Source organism: Pagrus pagrus (genome assembly GCF_965226575.1).
Source record: "Pagrus pagrus genome assembly, chromosome: 15".
Classification (NCBI taxonomy): Eukaryota; Metazoa; Chordata; class Actinopteri; order Spariformes; family Sparidae; genus Pagrus; species Pagrus pagrus.
The window spans coordinates 21660612-21678732 of NC_140199.1; the positions used below are offsets into that span (position 1 = coordinate 21660612).

Below are 18121 nucleotides of genomic sequence, written 5' to 3' on the forward strand. Positions count from 1 at the left end.
TTCAAATTGTGCCGGATCAGATCAGGCTCTTCCGACGGAGGAGGTTACATGAGGCAGTGTTATTCTGATGGGCTATTGTTCTGAATATTAGTGGAATATTATGGTCCATATAAACACAGCTAATGACATTCAGGCTTTCAGTTCTGAGGAAAGACTGGAGCAGAAGTGCCACAAAAATCATCTGCTGTATGTCTGTAGGATATCTCTGCACCAGTGAGCTTTCAGCGTCGTTTCAGATAAAACGATAAGCCCCGTAGTGATGAGTAATCCTTAAAAGATCAACTGATCATTCGGCCAATTTACCACATAAAATATAAACCCGGTCCATTAAGTGTTCTTTTACTTATTTATAAAGACCATTTGATCATTTAAAAACATACAAAGCACATTTTATCCTCATGATTCCTATGTTGTGGTAAATTATGATGCAATACCCTGAAATGGCTTTAGGTACATTTGGAACAGGCAACCATAATTAAAAATGCTGGCAGTTAAACATGCAATATTTAATTCTTTTAGTTGAAAACATTAGAAAATGTACTAAAATATCAACAGAATGCAGAAATAGCAGTTTTGACATGATTACTTCTACTCTATGGGCCGGATCTACTAAAGGTTTGCATGTATTAAAACTTGTGCAAACTCCTTGCACATGCAAAGAATTGTACAAACTGATTTATCAACAGTGCGCAAAAAGGGTTGCGTCTGTCAAAGGTGCAAAATAGCACGTCTGCATCCAGTTAGTACGTTTGCAGCAATGACTATGCAACATGGGGCGTTTACACGCAATTGTGCGTGTTCTGGGTAGAGAAAATGTAAATATATTAATTTAGCACACGCAAAGTGATTTATTAAACCTAAAAGCAATTTTGCTCATAGAAACTGCATCTATATTTAACATGTCTCAAAGGGAGGTGCAAACGGTTTGTATGCGTAATTGCGCACACATGGCTGCGGTTATTACTGCAAGAAGGAGACGCCAATACAATGGAAGGAGACACCGAAATAATGGAAGCATGTTGTATTTGCAGACCTTTTATTATACGCCAATTTTTCCTTTGTTCTTCTTCTGATGTCTTGGTATCTCCTTCTCACTTCATCCACTTTTCGCCTGTTTTTCTCCAACAGCATTAACTTTTTCACCGATTTTCTCCCACACGGCATTCCTCTACGCAACCGTCAGATTCCTTAGCTGCAGCTCATTGAAATGTTTATTCGCTTCCTCTACCAACACTATTAATTCCAAAGGGTCAAATTTCACTTTGCGCTTTCGCTCTCTCAAACTCGCCATGCTGAAAACCATGAAACATGCTAAACCCTCATTTAAATAGGCGTGTCTCCAACACGTTTGCACCTCTTGTCATTAACACAGTCACTCTTAGCAAATCGCCTGCAAACCGCGCACGCAGATTAGTACAAGCAATTTGGGATCTTAGTAGATCTGGCCCTATGTATTGTTTTGCAGGTGTATCCACTGGAGTTAGCATGCTAACCAGCTGGCCCCAGCCCATCCCCATCCAATTCTTACATATTCTTTAATGATGGGTTAGCTTTTATCACATTATTTTAAAACTATTTGCCATTTTCATTACATAAAGTAGCTACGCAATCAGCAATGATGCTCCCATCTTTACTATGATAAAGTGCTCAGATAAGAGGCAGATCTGAAAGATGTCTGTTTTCCAGTGATACGTTATCTGCTCGCTCAGCAACCAGCCATTGTTCTCTGTGTAAAATTGCATAAAAAGTTGTTTTACAGCTGAACCAGAGAACAGTTCTTTCCACTATCGAGCTCTTACAGTACAGTGTGCACAGTACAGTATGTGATCTAATGGGGCACTGCCTTTATTTAAAGTCTGAACAGGCATATCACTTAGAGTCGTTGCAGGTCTTTAGCTGTGTGCAGTCACTTTGAGTTCAATGTGAAATAAGAGATTATTAAATGCACTGCAGAAACTTCCTCTCCTTCCACCACTGCGCCCTTACAGTGTGTGACGTGATCTGTGGCAACACTCTTCAGACTGTGTGTTTTTGTTGCATTTATATTTAATGGTTCGCCACATAAAAGAGAGCTCTTACTTCAGCCTGATTCTTGTGCATCAGAAAATGAAAGCTGCCTTACTGCGACATGTTATTAGGTGTAGTGCTGAGGTGTACTTGAGTAGATTAAGTTGCTGATTAAGTGCAAAATTACCACTAATAAGCATGATTTTGTGACTTTTAAACAAGCAGTGAGGAATGAAGCTCCATAATCCCCCTAGAAAGAGCAGCAGGGGGACATTTCACAGCGGAAGTTCCTCTATGTGAAAAGTGCAAAGGGAGAGCAGAGGGAGATTAAAAGATGTGATTGATGGCGTTTTGTGTAGAGAGGGAACACGGTCTCAGTTTAATGTTAAAGATCAAATCCCAGGATCAAATCTTATCTTTTAATGTCAGGGCTGATGATGGAAGAGTGGAATCTGAGAGTGATACAGGGATCTGTCCCCGACAGCAGACCATGAATTGTACAAATTGTGGGTAAAAATTGAAAGGCATAGCTGGGTTTTTTAAACCTGAGCCCTGCAACCATACCGAGGCAGTGCGGGAAATGCCATAATGTGATTAAACACAGAGCTTTGGGAGGCTTTGAAGAAAAAAAGTCTAATCTATCTACTGTGGAAAAAGCAAAAGGACACCCTTTTGAAATGGGGGGAAAAATTCTCCCCATATCATCTATTTCATGAACATAAAAGATGCGTGAGATTCGCGAGGTTCTGTGTATTTCTGGAAGGAGAGCAGTTTCTCAGGCCACCGTTATGCACATCTGCTGTAATTGCTTTATGACAATAGGTTCAGATACACTGCTGAGTTTACATTTGTTAGATTAATTATGGAAATTCTCCATGCAGAACCCTGCTGTTTATTAAAACAGATGTATGACACACACTGCCTCTCGATTATTCAATAGAAGAGAAACTCAGGTAGAATGCATAATGACCTGAGACGTATCATCAGGGACCGAGACCGAGGGAAGAAGCAGACAGATGCAGGTACATTTAATGCTAAACTCTACAAGCAGAACTGAGAAATACTACTCTGATTTGTTAGAGCCTCGGTTTAGCCAGCATGATGAACGTGCTGTTTAATGTCACTATTCTTAAATCCATCTCATCGTAATTATTTCATGTGAAAATCTAATTTCACCGCGACAGTCTGAGTAAATATATTAAAAAGTAGACTCATACTTTGAGTGTATAAGCGACAACAAAAGGTGCATGCTGATTGAATTTGCACAGGTAGAAAGCAGTGAAGAGCAGCATCTATTCACTGAGACAAAAGGCTGCAAATCTCATTTTCCTCTCCATTCTGCGGCGTGGAGAGGCATTCACGGGCAGCTCCCTATGAAGATCAGTCACTGTCAGGGGACATACAGGTTGTCAATTGATAATGAAGCACAGTGCTAAGGGCCTTTAGGTTCCTCGCTGTCCTAATTACACCGAGCGAGGACTCTCCACCCTTGTGTTAACATTTGATTTATTTCCTCTGCCTTGTTAGAAAGGACCAGTGTTAATTGTTTTCGTAGATGAGTGTCAAACCAGAAGAATAAAGCCTCGTTAATTAGGGGCCGGACTATTTACATATAGCGGCTTGTCGCATCTCAGTGCAGCCAGTGTTGGGGGTCAAACTAACAGTGAGGTCAGCAGAGAGATAAGTCAGAGTGTGATGAACATTTTGTTCTGTTTTCTTTCAGCTCACACTTAATTAAAAGGCCTGATTAGATACTACATTTGTTGCATTGTTTCTCCCAAACAATGCTTAGCTGTATTGTCCCTGTTAGACTTTAACAAATGAGTAAAATATAATAATTGTCATACAAATGCTGTTATCTAGAACCGTACATGTATATACATGGGTTGTGCTTTGTTGTCTTTATTAAGACTAGCAAACAAAGATATCAGATGCAAGAAGCCAAAAAAAAAATCAGCTGGTCTTCTTCAAAGACTTCTCCTAAATAATGATATTGTGCTAATTTTCAGGTTCATAATTTTATTTTGGGTTTTCATGCGTTAGTGCTCAATAAACACATCAGTTTTCTCATACTGTCCAGTCCTGCAGCTCTGTATTCCCCCTCTGTCTGAAACGCTCTGTTTTAGCTCCTGTCTCTTTAAGGCCCCTCCTCCTGAATACCCAGTCTGCTCTGACTGGTCAGCTCACACATGCCTGAGCCAGCACCGCTAACAACAACAGAGTAGCTGCGCCAAATCAATTCCTGCGTGCCAAACCAGCCGTGAGGCATAAATTACGAAAATGTGTAACATGTAAGAAAGTGTGATGTCACAAAGTCACAGAATTAAAGGTGGGACTACTGACGAGGCGTTTCAGGAGTGGTGTTTTCTATGGGAGAGAGGAGAGACTCACATTTTGACTCAACCCCGACAAATGCTGCTAAGTGAGGTGTGTATAAAATGCTAAATTAACCTTCACTTACATTGCAATTTTTACCAAAAGGTCAGTCTCGTTCAGATTTACTTGGATGCAACGGCTTTTAGGTTTTGAAATAAATCTCAACAGTCTGACCCAAAGCTTCAGTATTTCTTTAGAAATATATTTTTAAAAGCAACATTTTCTAGATGAGGCAGCATAAACTGGATAACTGCTGTGTTAGAAAGTGTAAACAGCAGCATGACACTGAGATGCCTTTATCAAAACCTTCCTCATGGTGAGCTCAGTATCTTTCCAGCAAACCAACAGCTACACAGGCTGTGATGTGCTCAAATAAATTCACCGTCCCTATCACTTATTTACTTTGTGTGTCTAATGCACTAAAAACAACACTGACTTTTCCTTTTATGTCTGAAGGCAGGAGTTCAGCGGTAAAAATAACCCATTTAATACTGTTAAGAAGTTTTACGTAACAGCAGGTTTATTTTTATAACACATTTGACTGAAATTAATCCACTGCTTGCTTTACATTTATGGTCCAGCGTGGAGCGATTTTTTCATATGGGATTGCAAAACGAAACAGTCAATTACCGAGATACGCGGGTCTCTGACTCTGCCTTTTGTGGGGAGAGACTCATGCAAGAAATAGAGAAGTATTGGATCCCCTGAACAACTTAATCCCTGACATAATCCCTAACTTTAATTTAGTGAAATTCATGTTCATACAAATAAAGCCACACAGGAACCAGAGCTGTTTGAATCAGCATTACCAGACAGGAGAGGGAGAGTGTGTACAAGTGCCTTAAATATAATATCTTTTGTGTTGCTGCACTTGATGTCCTTCACACCGACGATGCGTCTGCCTTTGTGTCACAAAGCATTATCGCAAGCAGCCACACCTAAAGCAGGATGATATTACCTTATTGTTACAGGCAGACATGGAGCTGTTGAGAGCACGTCTGGCATAAACCAGCTTCACTGAGGCTTTCAGCGCATTTTGATTCTAAACATATTCGACGTCTAAAAGCAACTGAACACTTGCATGTACGTTGGTAGTTTGATTAGAAAAAGCGAGCTTTGAAAGGATTAGAGGAGATTAGAGTACGATGAAAAAGAAACATAGGCGCTTTCAACTTCGCTAAATCTTTAAATGAGCAAGATCCAACAATTACAAGAGCAGATAATAGCTGAGGTTACACTTCGGCCTTGCTCCAGTAAAGGTGTTATTCAGGTTAAGCTGTTTACATGAACCTTTGGTCCGCTAAGACTGATTATCCAGCTGTCATGAATAAACCATTTAACAGATAATTATGTGAAGTACTTTCTCCTCAGTCCTCACAGGGGTGTAGGTTTGATTTTAAAGGTCGAGAGGACCCTGTGAAGTCCGAGGCTTTTGGTGTTTCCTGCATTTACATGCATTCATAGCAATTTAGTGTTGTGCTTTTCATAATAATGGTAGCAGTATGAAAATTGGACATTAGATGTGTTGCTGCAATTGTCACAAAAACCTTCTCCAACGTGATAAGACAGCCTGAGAGTTGCCTGACAGGCAAAACTGAGGGCGAAAAGTCTAATAAGCACTCACTTCTGCTCATTAAACTTAATTGCTTGGAGTGCACAGTCATAACTAATGAGTGTTTCAACATTTTGAACAACTCCTCCCTCTGATATGGGTTTAGTCAGCAGGACATTCAAAGGATGTTGCTGTGTTTAGAGAGAAAATAAACTGCAACTGTAAAACTGAGATGGACGAAAATAGGATTTTGAAAAGTGAGGGGGACATGTCCACCCTCACCCCAGCGAAAATTACACCCTTGAGTGCACTAGCAATGAAAGGATGAAAAGGTGCAGTAACCCACTCAGTGTCTAGTACATGGGGAAGAACCTTTGATCCTAAATTGATGATGTTAAGCGAACATTGGATGGTTTATGCAAAAGACAAAAGTGTAAAGTGGAAGGATTGAGATGTGTGTTTACATGCCACAGTAACCAATTTAATATTAATGTTTTTTTGATCTAATAAGCTTCTTTGTCAGCCCCTCCGTGGTTTCTTCTTCTAACGGAGTTATAATGTTTACTTGAATTGTTCCAACGCCATGTTACTCCTCTGTAGATGTAAACAGTCGCTAACGGGATTTACAGACCGGGAGGGAAAAACAGTCTGAGGCTGAACACAGAAATTGGCAAAAACGATGAGAAAACAAATTTAAAACTGCATGTTGACAACATTTTTTTATAACTCAGTGACATTATGATGCATATTGTGATATGCAGAAGTCTTTCAAGGTTCAAGGTTCATTTTATTTGTCATGCTACAACACAGGGTTGTACAGCGAAATGGTAATTGCAGGGCTGGGCAGTATATATGATACATAGCGTTATCGTGATATGAGAATATATATCGTCTTAGATTTTGGATAGCGTTATATCATGTTATGGCATATGGTTGTCTTTCCCTGGTTTTAAAGGCTGTCATTTTCTGAACTTACCAAACTGTTCCACTTGTTCCAATACTTATACTTATCCCCATTACTGATGGTTATTGTTCAGAAATCTTATTGTGGTAATATTTTGTGAAAGTACCAGTAGTCATCCTTACAATATTGCTGCCGTATTGGCGGTGGAGGGCCTATTTGGTCAAAAATATTGTGGTGTTTGATTTTGTAGCCCAATCATAACATTTATCAAATGCTTTTGTGAAGATTTCAAAATGTTGTATATCCCGATATGACCTAAAATATCATGATACTATTTTAAGGTTAAGTGTTGAGGGTGAGTTCAGGGTTCTCAGTCTGCAGAAAGACGCTGCTTTGCAGTCTGGTGGTACAGCAGTGGATACTCCTGTATCTGTTGTCAGACAGCAGAAGGCTGAAGGACTGCAGCTGGGGGTGGAGTTGTCTTTTAGTGTTGTTTGGGCTCTGTGCAGTTGGCAAGTGGCAATTCCAGAGTCTGTTGGGGCCCAAGGCAAAAATTCAACCAGAGTTCATCAACATTATGTTATAAAAAATCAGACATCTTTCTTTTTTTGCAATTTCCATTGTTAGAATTAGTCGAATTTTTAAAATAAAAATAACAGAAAAAAAACCCTGAAAAATTCCAACTTGAATTAAAAACGAAGCAACTTCAACATTGGCAGATTGTAAATAACTTATTATGAGGCAAGCGATTTCATTTATTCAGTTTGTTTCTCAGGGACGGTGCATAATAATGAACATAACTGTAAATTTTTTATTCGTAGTCTCTGGCAAGGTGGAAAGTTGGCAACCTAAACATGGTCATTGTCAAATGTGCCAATATGAGTGGCCATCAGGGGGCCCTGTTCATCCAATTTCTTCTCGGGGGGCAACAAACATTTGCCTGGTTTTCCTATTCTGATGGTGCAGACACCTCGCTTCACTGCTATCACAGAATGATCTTCGCTCTGTGCTATGTGTGTGCTATGTGTGAAAAATGAGTAATGTGAATTTGTGTGTTACCTGCTCTACAGCTTCACAGAAGGGGCTCTTCTATTCAATAATGTGGTTACAAAAGCATCTATAAAACTGTACATGAATTTAAGAAGTCTTTACCGTGCTTGCTGCTTCAATTTTTATTATTATTGATCGTGACTTTACTCGTACTAAATGAGTTTTAATGCCTGTTTCTCCAGTAGCTATCAATAGTAAAGATCCATATTGCAGTTTAAGACTCAGATGGTGTCCATAGGCTCCCCTACTGAGACATTTCCCCCTGTAAACCTTAATCAATAATCTCTGTTGGATATTTTTCCTGTTTCCTCTCCTGATATGGACACAAATACATGGACCTTGCCTGTGGAACTGAGTATTGATTGTTTATACATTAATCTCTCAGCAGTCAGATTGGGTAGAGGTAATGAGACAAGTAGAGGTTAATGCTTATTGCATGTTTCCTCGCAGGGCTACGATGACGGGTATGGTGGTGAATATGATGACGAGAGTTACGAAGCCTATGAGGATAACTACAGCAATCAATCAAAGAGGTGATGTTTACACACACACACACGCTGCATAAACAACAAAGCATTTCAGTCAACATTTTTTTTCAGTCACCATCTGTCTACTGTTACAATACAACCGGTGAAAGATCCACTGTGGCCTGCTGTCTCACTGCATCTCACTGCTGTACAATACATTTCAGCATTACATATGTTTATTAATAATAGGTTAAGACCTTCACTTTTTGTTTGCTCGCAACATTTTGCCTGAACCATGAATTAGCACCTTGTATATTTGTAATAAGCCTGGTGATGTTTATATTTTTCTTATTGTCAACAATTCCCATGAAAAGTGTATCTAAAGCCTGAAATATCATGTTTCTTTTTGACATAGATTTTCCTTTTTGTAAATGCAACAAAAGTGAGCAACGTGGGCACTAGGGGTGTAAATCCCAAGTTACATCATGATACGATATTCTATCGATTCTTTGTTTACTTCATGAATATCGTAATTCTTCGTACAATTTCATTGTTGTACGATGTAAAGCGATTAAAATAACACCAGTGAGTAGTGAGCAACGTGGGCGCATGTAGTTAATCCCACATATCCCCGTCTTCCTGCTGTAAATACTCTCAAGAGCACCAAATTTGTATTAATCTGCATCTTAAAATAATCCCCACTATTTACTACTGTTTGAGTAACGTGTGCCAAAAAATACAGTGCCCAGCTGTTTTAGAAAATCACTGAGCCTTTTTGTAGTCAAGAAATATATATTTGTTTAACAATCAGTGTCTTGAGTGGGAACCAATGGGCTCTGGGCTGAGTGACCAGTACACTATGTCAGTGTGTGGTCAGAAAGTCATCAGAAAGACGGACGAACACATTGTTGGTTTTGTTGTATATTTTTTGACTAACGTTTCCACTCTGTCTGATTTAGCATTTCAGAATATTATGAATATGGACACGGACCCGGTGATGAATCCTACAACAACTATGGTAAGAACAGCTTATATTGTGCTTAGCAGAAAGGTTTTTTGTGAGCCGGTTATCACTAATTTAAACATCACACTCTTTGTAATGTGGCATCCCTTCTCTCTCTTCTTGCTCGCACTGTGAATTGTTTAATGTAGCAAAAGTGAAGTCGTCATTATCACACTATTAGGGTATCAAGTATTTTATTATATGATAAGTTGGTTTACATTAAAATGATTTGGCCATTTGATGTCTGATAGATCATTTAAGTAATTTTTCAAGCAGAAATGCTAAATCTTTCTCTGGTTCTGGCTTCTCAATGTTAAGGATTCGTTGATTTTCTCAGTTTTTACGATTGGAAATGCAAAATCTTTGAGTTTGGGACTGTTGGTCAAACAAACAAGCAAAACGTTGAGATGTACAGGCTTTAGGAAATTGTGATTAGAAAAAAAAATTGATTTTTCACTATTATTAGATCAAACAATGGTGGATTATTCAAAAAACAAAATAATTCATAGTTGTAGCTCTACACAATACTTAGGTTAGTCACATCCGGTGGCATCAGTATTGTTTCTATTTCCAATGCAACATCAGTGTACAGTCACAACTCCTTCCCTGACATGTTTCCCGTCCTTGTGCCTGACATCAAGCCAGTAGTATTTCGCATCAGCAATCTGCTTCTGTTGTTAAAGATAATTAGTCACATCTGTGGACACAGTGCAGGATCCTTAAAACAAACTTTTCAGGAAACATCCTTGGACCTTATTTGAATTAATTCCTGAGAACAAAAAAACAAGTCTTGGCCACACAATCCTGGCTGCTGCTTCGCTGATATTTAAAAGATGTTTCACAGCAGAGAAACAAAGGAAAAAGCCTCGCGGTTTCAGCCCACTTCTAATCATCCTCACCCAGGGAGCCGCTCCTGCATGCATCACCCCTCCTACCTTTCTGGCTACGAGCTGCTTTTGCCTGGAACAGTAAATGTGCCAGTGGAAGCTCAGGGGGCTAACCGATGCCCGTTGTAAAGGTGGAGTGTTTCGCCTTTTGGAGAAGTGCCGTCGTTGGCTTATTCCAGGAAAGCTGCACAAAACGCTGCGTGTATCTCCGCAACACCAACTGTTTAGAAAGTTGCTTTGTCTTTTCACATTTTCCACAAGGCTGCATGAACAAAAGAGTCTTTGCATTCTCTCAGACCAACTTCAATTCAAGCAAAAATGTCGAAATCACCAAAAAGTGGAGTTACAAGGTTGTCACATAACAGCGGGCAGCGATAAGCCAGTTGCCACAGCGGGTTTGCAGCCTCATTCATTTTCAGCACGATGAATTGTGCACTGGGGTGTTGAGGTCGGACCAAACCAAAACCAAGGGGCCAATGATTTGATTTTCTGCTCCATAAACACTTTCTTATTTGGAAGCAGAGCAATGTGGCATGCAGCAGCGGCGGTGGGCATCTCTATGTGATTTGGCCCCATAAGGAAGGAGCTGCTGACAGTCAGCGTTGGGCCAACAGAGGGCAGAGAGCTTATGAAATTAATTTTCCGTGGAGAAAAGCCTCCATAGTACCTGGGATGGGATTTGCTTGCTTGAATATTCTTGTCTTTGGTTAAATGGATCATAAGAGAACGGTATAGGACGCCATTGTGACACGAACCTTGTGTTTTAACTGTTTTGTTTTCTGCAGAGGAGGAGTGGCCGACTTCACGTCCCAGCCTCAAAGCCCCAGTTTTACGGCTGACAAGAGGGGGCTACAGAAAACATCCCTATGGTAGATACTGAAGGTGCTCCAGATATGTGACCTCCAATTTCAAACTATTTATATATTTTTTAAATTCCTCATAAAAAATGTTGTAACATTTGCTTTGTTTGTTTTTTTTTGTCCATCTCCTTCAGAAATTGAAATAAAGAATAACCCCATAAAGCACATTAATCCACAAACTTTAACATTTTAGCAGTATTCAGATTTTACTCAAAGCCTTTGTTTTGAAAATGTAGAGCGGTAATGAAAAGAGACTCTCATCCAGGTTCATCCATGTACAGGAAGGTTGTTATTAAAATTGGCTGTTTATAAATGCCTTCATTTCATCTCGATATCCCCGAAAAACTGTAGTTATTTCAGATTTTTGACATTAAACTGCAGATTTTTTTCTTGAGTTACATCTAAAATTTTGATAAATGAGTTTCCATGTATTGCCTTCAATCAGGGGTTAGCAGTGTTATATGTATGTCACAACTCACTCAAAGTAAGCAGGTGACTTCACCGATCTACAGACAGCGCCAGCAACATCCTCTGAAGCAAAACGCTTCATTATGTGTACAGTACTCTGTGCTCTGTGGGCCGGTGTCACAGAAAACATCAGAGTTGTCAGACTAGGAGAGAGAAAAACAAAAAACGATCTGACAAGCTTTTTGTCAGGGCATCGGGGGACATCCCATGTCAGTTGTCTTCCACTTTGAGGCCATAAAAAAATAAAAAAAGCCAAGCAAAAGACTGATTTTCTCTCATTTTAGCCACTTCCACAAATACCCCAAAGGCTACTATCTTTTAGATCTAGCGTTATAAATATTAATATATTGACAGAATACACACCACAAGCCCGATGTAGCTCATTGTGGTGACGACAAAATTACTTTACAGGCTGGGCGAGTCCAGCCAGAGCTGCAGAGCAAAGGTGACGCTGCACTTCACATTTAAAATAATCCTTTCTCAGCCTCCGTCACCTCCCTCCAACAGTTCACTGACAGTGAGCTCAATCTGGTGTAGGTGGATCTTTTACAGATTCAATCCTTGTACCGGAAACGTAAACCATGTGAGATTCAGACTGGCTCATTCAAGACACATTTCTTTTACAAATATGATAACACTTACTAACAGCCATCATAAATAGATGGAAAATTGTTCAAGGTTGAATTGGTTTATAAACATCAGGTGCAACTTTATAGTGGCTATCAAAATAATGTTTATAGATTTACAAGACGGTATTTATTAACCATCTGCAAAGGCTCAATTCTATTTCCAATTTTTAAAGTTTGTTTTCAAGTGCCCCTCAGAACAGAATGACAGGGGGTAGTGGTTGACATCTCCCCCTATGAAATGGGACAACTCTTTAATACATCTCATACGTCAATGACCCTCATACATTTCTGCTATGTCATCTTCAGCTGTGGTGATTTCTTATGTGGCATTCCTGGTATTATGACAATACCATTTGCCATATCACCGATGGATGGACGCTGACAGTTCCTTCACAACTTGTGCTGTCAATCAAGTCATCAAATATAAAAGAACACAGTTTCATTACCTGGTCAATAACATTAGCAACCTGTACTAATACCCTGCCAGTCTGCACTGATACTAGAGGAGCTGTACTGAGTTCAGCAACTTCGCTGCTGGACTTAAGTTAAATTTCAGGCGTCATATGCCTTCAACATTGGTCTACGTCAAAATACGGGACTATCAGCAACAAATCAGTAATAACACTGTAATTTTAGCTAGCTAGTTGGCAACCGACACATCAGTAAACTAGCAGTGATTGTTTTATGCTCGTTACAAAGAAAAGGACCATAACACACCTCTGTCCAACCAAAAATCCAGGCACCCTACCCCTGGGCATGAACGTGCAAAACAGAGGGGTTTGGCTAACTGGTAGGGGCGAGGGGTGTATTGGGATTGGGCCAAAGTACTACAGATAAACATCAGTTGCAACTTTACAATAAACAATTGCTTAATAAATGGTAAATAAGCATTTTATTGCTTGTTAGCAGTGAAATAACTCTTAACTAAAGTATAATTAACTATAAATATTCAATTTACTAATGATGGTTATATAGAAGTTTAATTTGCCTTCTAAAGCTCCTGATGATTGGTGCTGCAGCAGCTTCCTGTTTTTGGTTGCATGACTTGCAAAATTCATTATTATGGTGACAGACGGAGAAGCACACACTGCTCTGAACACAATTGACCTGATAAACCGGATTAAAGGCAACAGATGGAAACCCAAACCCTCCAGAACAGAAGACCTGAATACAAAGTGACTAAATGATCTAGGTTTTCTTTTTTTATATATATATATATATGAAAATGTTGAATGTTCATGGATCTAAATCAGTCCTCAAGTTTCCCCCATAACTGATTGCTGAAACTGATTTATGACGACTTCATGGCAACATGGAGTTGTCACCGCAGACTAAAGTTAGCCTAAGTTACATTGTGATTTTTAAATTATATAATATGTGAGATCGTAATCGTGCAAAACACATTTTCTTTTGTTTGGATTGAAAGCAGTCGGCAATATACAGTGTGTGATTTATAATGCGTGCTTTGTTTTTGTGTGTAATCTGTATTTGTACATAAAGCATTTAATAAAAACAACATAAACCTCAACGCAGTGTGTAAGACTCTCTAAATAGGTGGCTATGGAGCGATAAATTGTTTTTTGGGGTTTTTTTGGACACCGAGACCATTTAACATCTGGTAACTGCTAACTTGCTTCATAAAGAAAGCCCACCAACCTGTCTCCAAATGACACATTTGTTAAATAATTTATATTCCTGCTCAATCGTCCTTGAATCTTTGATCACCTTCTTATTTAAAAACTAATACATTTCTTTTCTTAATCCATTTTCTGAAGTTTTACATCATTAAACAGACACTGATTGACTCTGAGAATGATATGGAGTTAAAAGAGGTAAGAAGTCCTCATATATTATCATAATAATGTCACTCAGCTGGCTCGTGGAGAGCATAATGGACCATACAGGATGTAGATATTCACCCTCTGATATGTTATTGCTGAATGAAACAAGAGCGACCTGCAGTGTCTCATCAATGTCTCTGCTAACCTCTCTCTGCATTTCTGTCATTTAACCTGAGAAAGCTGTATATGCACTGTAATTTTCCGTGCTTCAAACCCCAAAGCTGAAGTCTATTTAGCGATTTGGATTCTCTTTTGTGATTAGTACACCTGAAGCCTGGCGCTCATTAAGAGTGTAGATCACGGGACTGAAAGGAAGACTAAACACTAAGCAGGTAACCCAAATAACAATAACACTAATTTAATCTTCAAATGCTAACTTCCACTTAAAAAAAAGTAAACCTGCCCTGTTTAACGCCAAATAAATGCCTGTTGAATTAAAATCCCTTAAATAGCCCATAAGGAATTCAGCTAAACTGTGATAAAAGAAATAACACGTTTTAATAAAAGACGCTAAAATAATGACCGGGAAACTAAAACATCACATTAGTGATATAAATAAATTACAAAAGATTTGCTCAAAACTCCTCATAAATATTCATGATATTTAAACTGGTTTACTTTTTTCACAGTGATGGAATGTAATGACTGTTCTGTATTGCATGCAGTCTGTCAGTCTATACTTTATTATTGCTGTTACAAAGGATTGACGTGTTCTTTATCATAGTGTTTTGTTTTCTCCCCACAGATAAAGACACACACTGTTGTGTGATTTGGTCAGAGCAGAGAGGGCGGTAACAGGTGAGTGCATGTCCTTGTGATTGTTTATTGTGCGTATGTATTTAAGCCTACATTCAGTGGGGTCCAAACACCTGAGACCACTAGTCAAGATACTTATTTTGTGTATGACGTAGTTTCAAATGTAATAATATTGTTTCTGATGGTGACAATATCAGCTTAACAATATGAGTGAAAAGTTTAGTCTTTGAAAAACGTCCATGAATTTAAGATTATTTTAGTGTTTGGTAGTTCTGATCCCATTTCTGTAAAGCATTTTGAGAGTCAGAGTCTAGTCACGATTTGATGCCGAGAACGCCCCTCTCTACCTAGAACAAAAATCATTTACTCCCTGAATCCATAAACTTTCTGATTATTTTCAGGTTTATCAGACTTTTGGATCCCACTGCTCTTATACTGTATGCACATAATGAAATAAGATATATTTGTGACAAATATTATATTCTGTAAACGTACGTGTTATTTTGTTTCCTCTATCTCCTCTATTCATTATCTATTTTGTTTTATTGTATTGCTGTAAAATGTTTGTTAATTTCCTTCCTTATATGTCACACACATATACAATTTGTTGTCAGTGAAGACTTTTGTATCGACTAAAATTGAACATTTGGGTGGAAACAAAACAAGGCGACATGGAAGTATGTGCATTAATGCAAATGACAGTATTTTTAGTCACCAGCGGTCGCTACCGATTACTTTCACATTCACTTTTAACATTTAAATGAGACATAATTAACAGTGAATGAGCATTATTAGCTCATTTGTCCTCCTTAACTTATTTCATTTTCCAATTAACGAGTAAAGACTTTACATTCTGACTTTAACCAACAGCTTGAGACAGACAAACTGTGTTCACGTGTATGTTTGTGATAAGGAGCAATATCTTCTCGTCGCTCACTGTGTGCACACTGTTAAAGGATTGAAATCTAATTTCCATCTCGCTGCACATTCCCATGAATCCCCCATTAAAGCTCATTTACATCAACCACAAGTAACACTGTGTGCAGTTTTTGTACCTCTGACACCTCATTAATAACACAATAAAGCGTAGATATGCGATTAAAATAATGGAAAGAAAAGAGATAAAGGAAACAGAATCTTAGTAAAAATGCAAAGCTATTAGAAGTCATTAATCATATGGTTAGTAGAACAGCACAATAGTTACTATATGAGGCTGGCTTGAAGAGAAAATGTGCGATATGGTTTAGATTAATATAATAAATACAATTATTATTATACACACTGAGTGTAGAAAAACAAACTGAAGACCATTTAGGAAAAAAAAATTACTACACATGCATGACTACAACTGCATATCTTCATTTCTGCCAGACAATGTAATTTTTTTATTCCTCCTGCACCAGCCTTTATTTGCATCTTTCCTTTCTGCTGTTTCTATAATAAATCCTATTTGTATGTATTTTCTCCCCAACCTGTGTTTCATATCTGTGCAAATACAGCTACACTTAATCCCTGCGGACAGATACGTGCTGACCCATTCATAATTCATGCCCTTCTCCTCACATTTTTCCAAAGGTGCAATTCTTTTTGAAAACGCATTCAAAGGCATAGCAGCTTAATTGCACACTTGTACTGACGATGCATAACAAGATTTATGAACAAAGCCGACCCAGAAATGTGAGATACAGCATCAATAGTTGTTTAGATTGAAGTTATGAATATATATTTCTCCTGGAAGACTGCGAGACATTTGGATTTTTCATTTGTTACGAGCACAAAGATGCCATTTTCTTTCGATGAATTATTCTATTTACTGTAATGTAACAAATGTGTTGATTGAAGCTGTCTTCGGTCGTGACACCAAGGCAAAGTCGTTTTCTTTTAAAACAAAGGAACATCTTCCATCTGATCATAAAATAAGTCAGCGCACAGAAACTTACTTCCAAATGTAGAGCTCAGGACTTTTATTTGCAGCAGGCTTTACTGTAGTTTAATCTTCATTCTCTGACAAGAAATGTTTAATCAAGAACAAAGAGTTGGTCAACAGTCAGTCGCAAACATTTTTACAGTCTCGGGCGTCGCAAGAGGAGCCGTGTGTGCTTTGAAGTTATTCTGAGCTTGCGAAACAAAGGAGATCAATTGCTGCGAAGGAAACATCAATTTAATTAAGGAACAAGTTCAGGAGGAACAATCTGTTTTTTGGCTCGAAACAAGATAACTGTGGAGTTAATGAAAAAACTTTTCATCTAGAGTTAATGAAACAAATGTTGCATTTGAACTGGGATAAAAGCGTGGCCGCTACCATTTGTCTCCAGTGGGCTTTGTCATATGTCATTATATAATGATGGCCCAGTTGTCTGAACAACATGCAGTACATTTCTAGCAAAAATAAATAAATAAAAAGGTATTTGCGTCTGCTTCATCTCCCAACTGGTGGCCAAATAGCTCTACATTGTTGCGGATAACTCATTGTGCTGCAGTGCTGTTCGCTTGTATTGTACAATTACTAGACAGCCTAACTCTGCAGTACTGCAACATGACTCATGCTTCCTTTGCCTTTTTTTTGCAAAATAGCATTTTCTACTTGTGCTTCTTTCCAGAGCAGCAGGCACAAGAATCTGCTCCCAGAGGACTGAGGATTGTACTCAGCCATCAGACATGTGCGGGCCCGTCATCAGTCAGGGAAGTATAGCTTGGTACGTGTTTCAAGTTGGTTCCATAAAGCAAAACATTTTTCCTCACTGGGTTGGAAAAGCACAGCCCAATCGCTGTGGTTAAATGCTGGTTTTGTTTGTGTCATACATATGCTACATACAATGTAGACGTTTCTGCAATACGTTCACGTTCACATGAGATGTTTATCGTCTGACTTACATATCTGGAGGGTGGAGGAGGTGGTGGTGGAGTTACATGCAAGGAGGCTGCCAAGCCAATGACCGCAGTTCAAGACTGTGTTTCGACCAAGTTCCGAACTACTGGATATTTTTAAGGGAGACATTTTATGCTCATTTTTAGGTTCATAAAGATATTTTGGGTTACTACTAGTATAGGTTTTCATGCTTTAGTGCTCAAAAACACATCCGTTTTCTCACACTGTCCAGCGCTGCAGCTCTGTATTCCCCCTCTGTTTTAGCTCCTGTCTCTTTTGTGTTTAGGACACTTTACATGCCAAAGAACCTTTGTAATACATTTTCACATAGCAAGACATTTTGAGATTTGCAGCCAACTTGAACTTTCTAACACATATTTAGGCCAAGTGTTATGTATTACAAAAAAGGACCCAAACGCAAAACACAGAGGCAGGCTGGTTGAAAGAACAAA

General features: G+C 38.7%; 1 protein-coding gene across 6 annotated transcripts in view; it reads left to right on the forward strand.

Moving 5' to 3' along the window:
- The window catches only part of khdrbs2 (KH domain containing, RNA binding, signal transduction associated 2), a 79269-nt gene extending 61779 nt beyond the window's left edge, over window positions 1-17490 (forward strand). For 2 of the 6 annotated variants that reach the window (XR_014624285.1, XR_014624286.1), the window contains exons 7-11: window positions 8340-8422; window positions 9316-9374; window positions 11032-11128; window positions 14790-14842; window positions 17406-17490. Coding sequence is in view for 3 of the 6 variants with exons in the window: in XM_084375802.1 (XP_084231928.1) it covers window positions 8340-8422; window positions 9316-9374; window positions 11032-11115; window positions 14790-14839 (276 nt within the window). In the remaining 3 variants the exon portion in view is untranslated. Of the gene's footprint in view, window positions 1-8339; window positions 8423-9315; window positions 9375-11031; window positions 11129-14789; window positions 14843-17400 lie in introns of all 6 variants that reach the window. The other 4 variants (XM_084375801.1, XM_084375803.1, XR_014624284.1 and 1 more) reach the window with 3 other exon arrangements.
- Window positions 17491-18121: the final 631 nt, after the last annotated feature.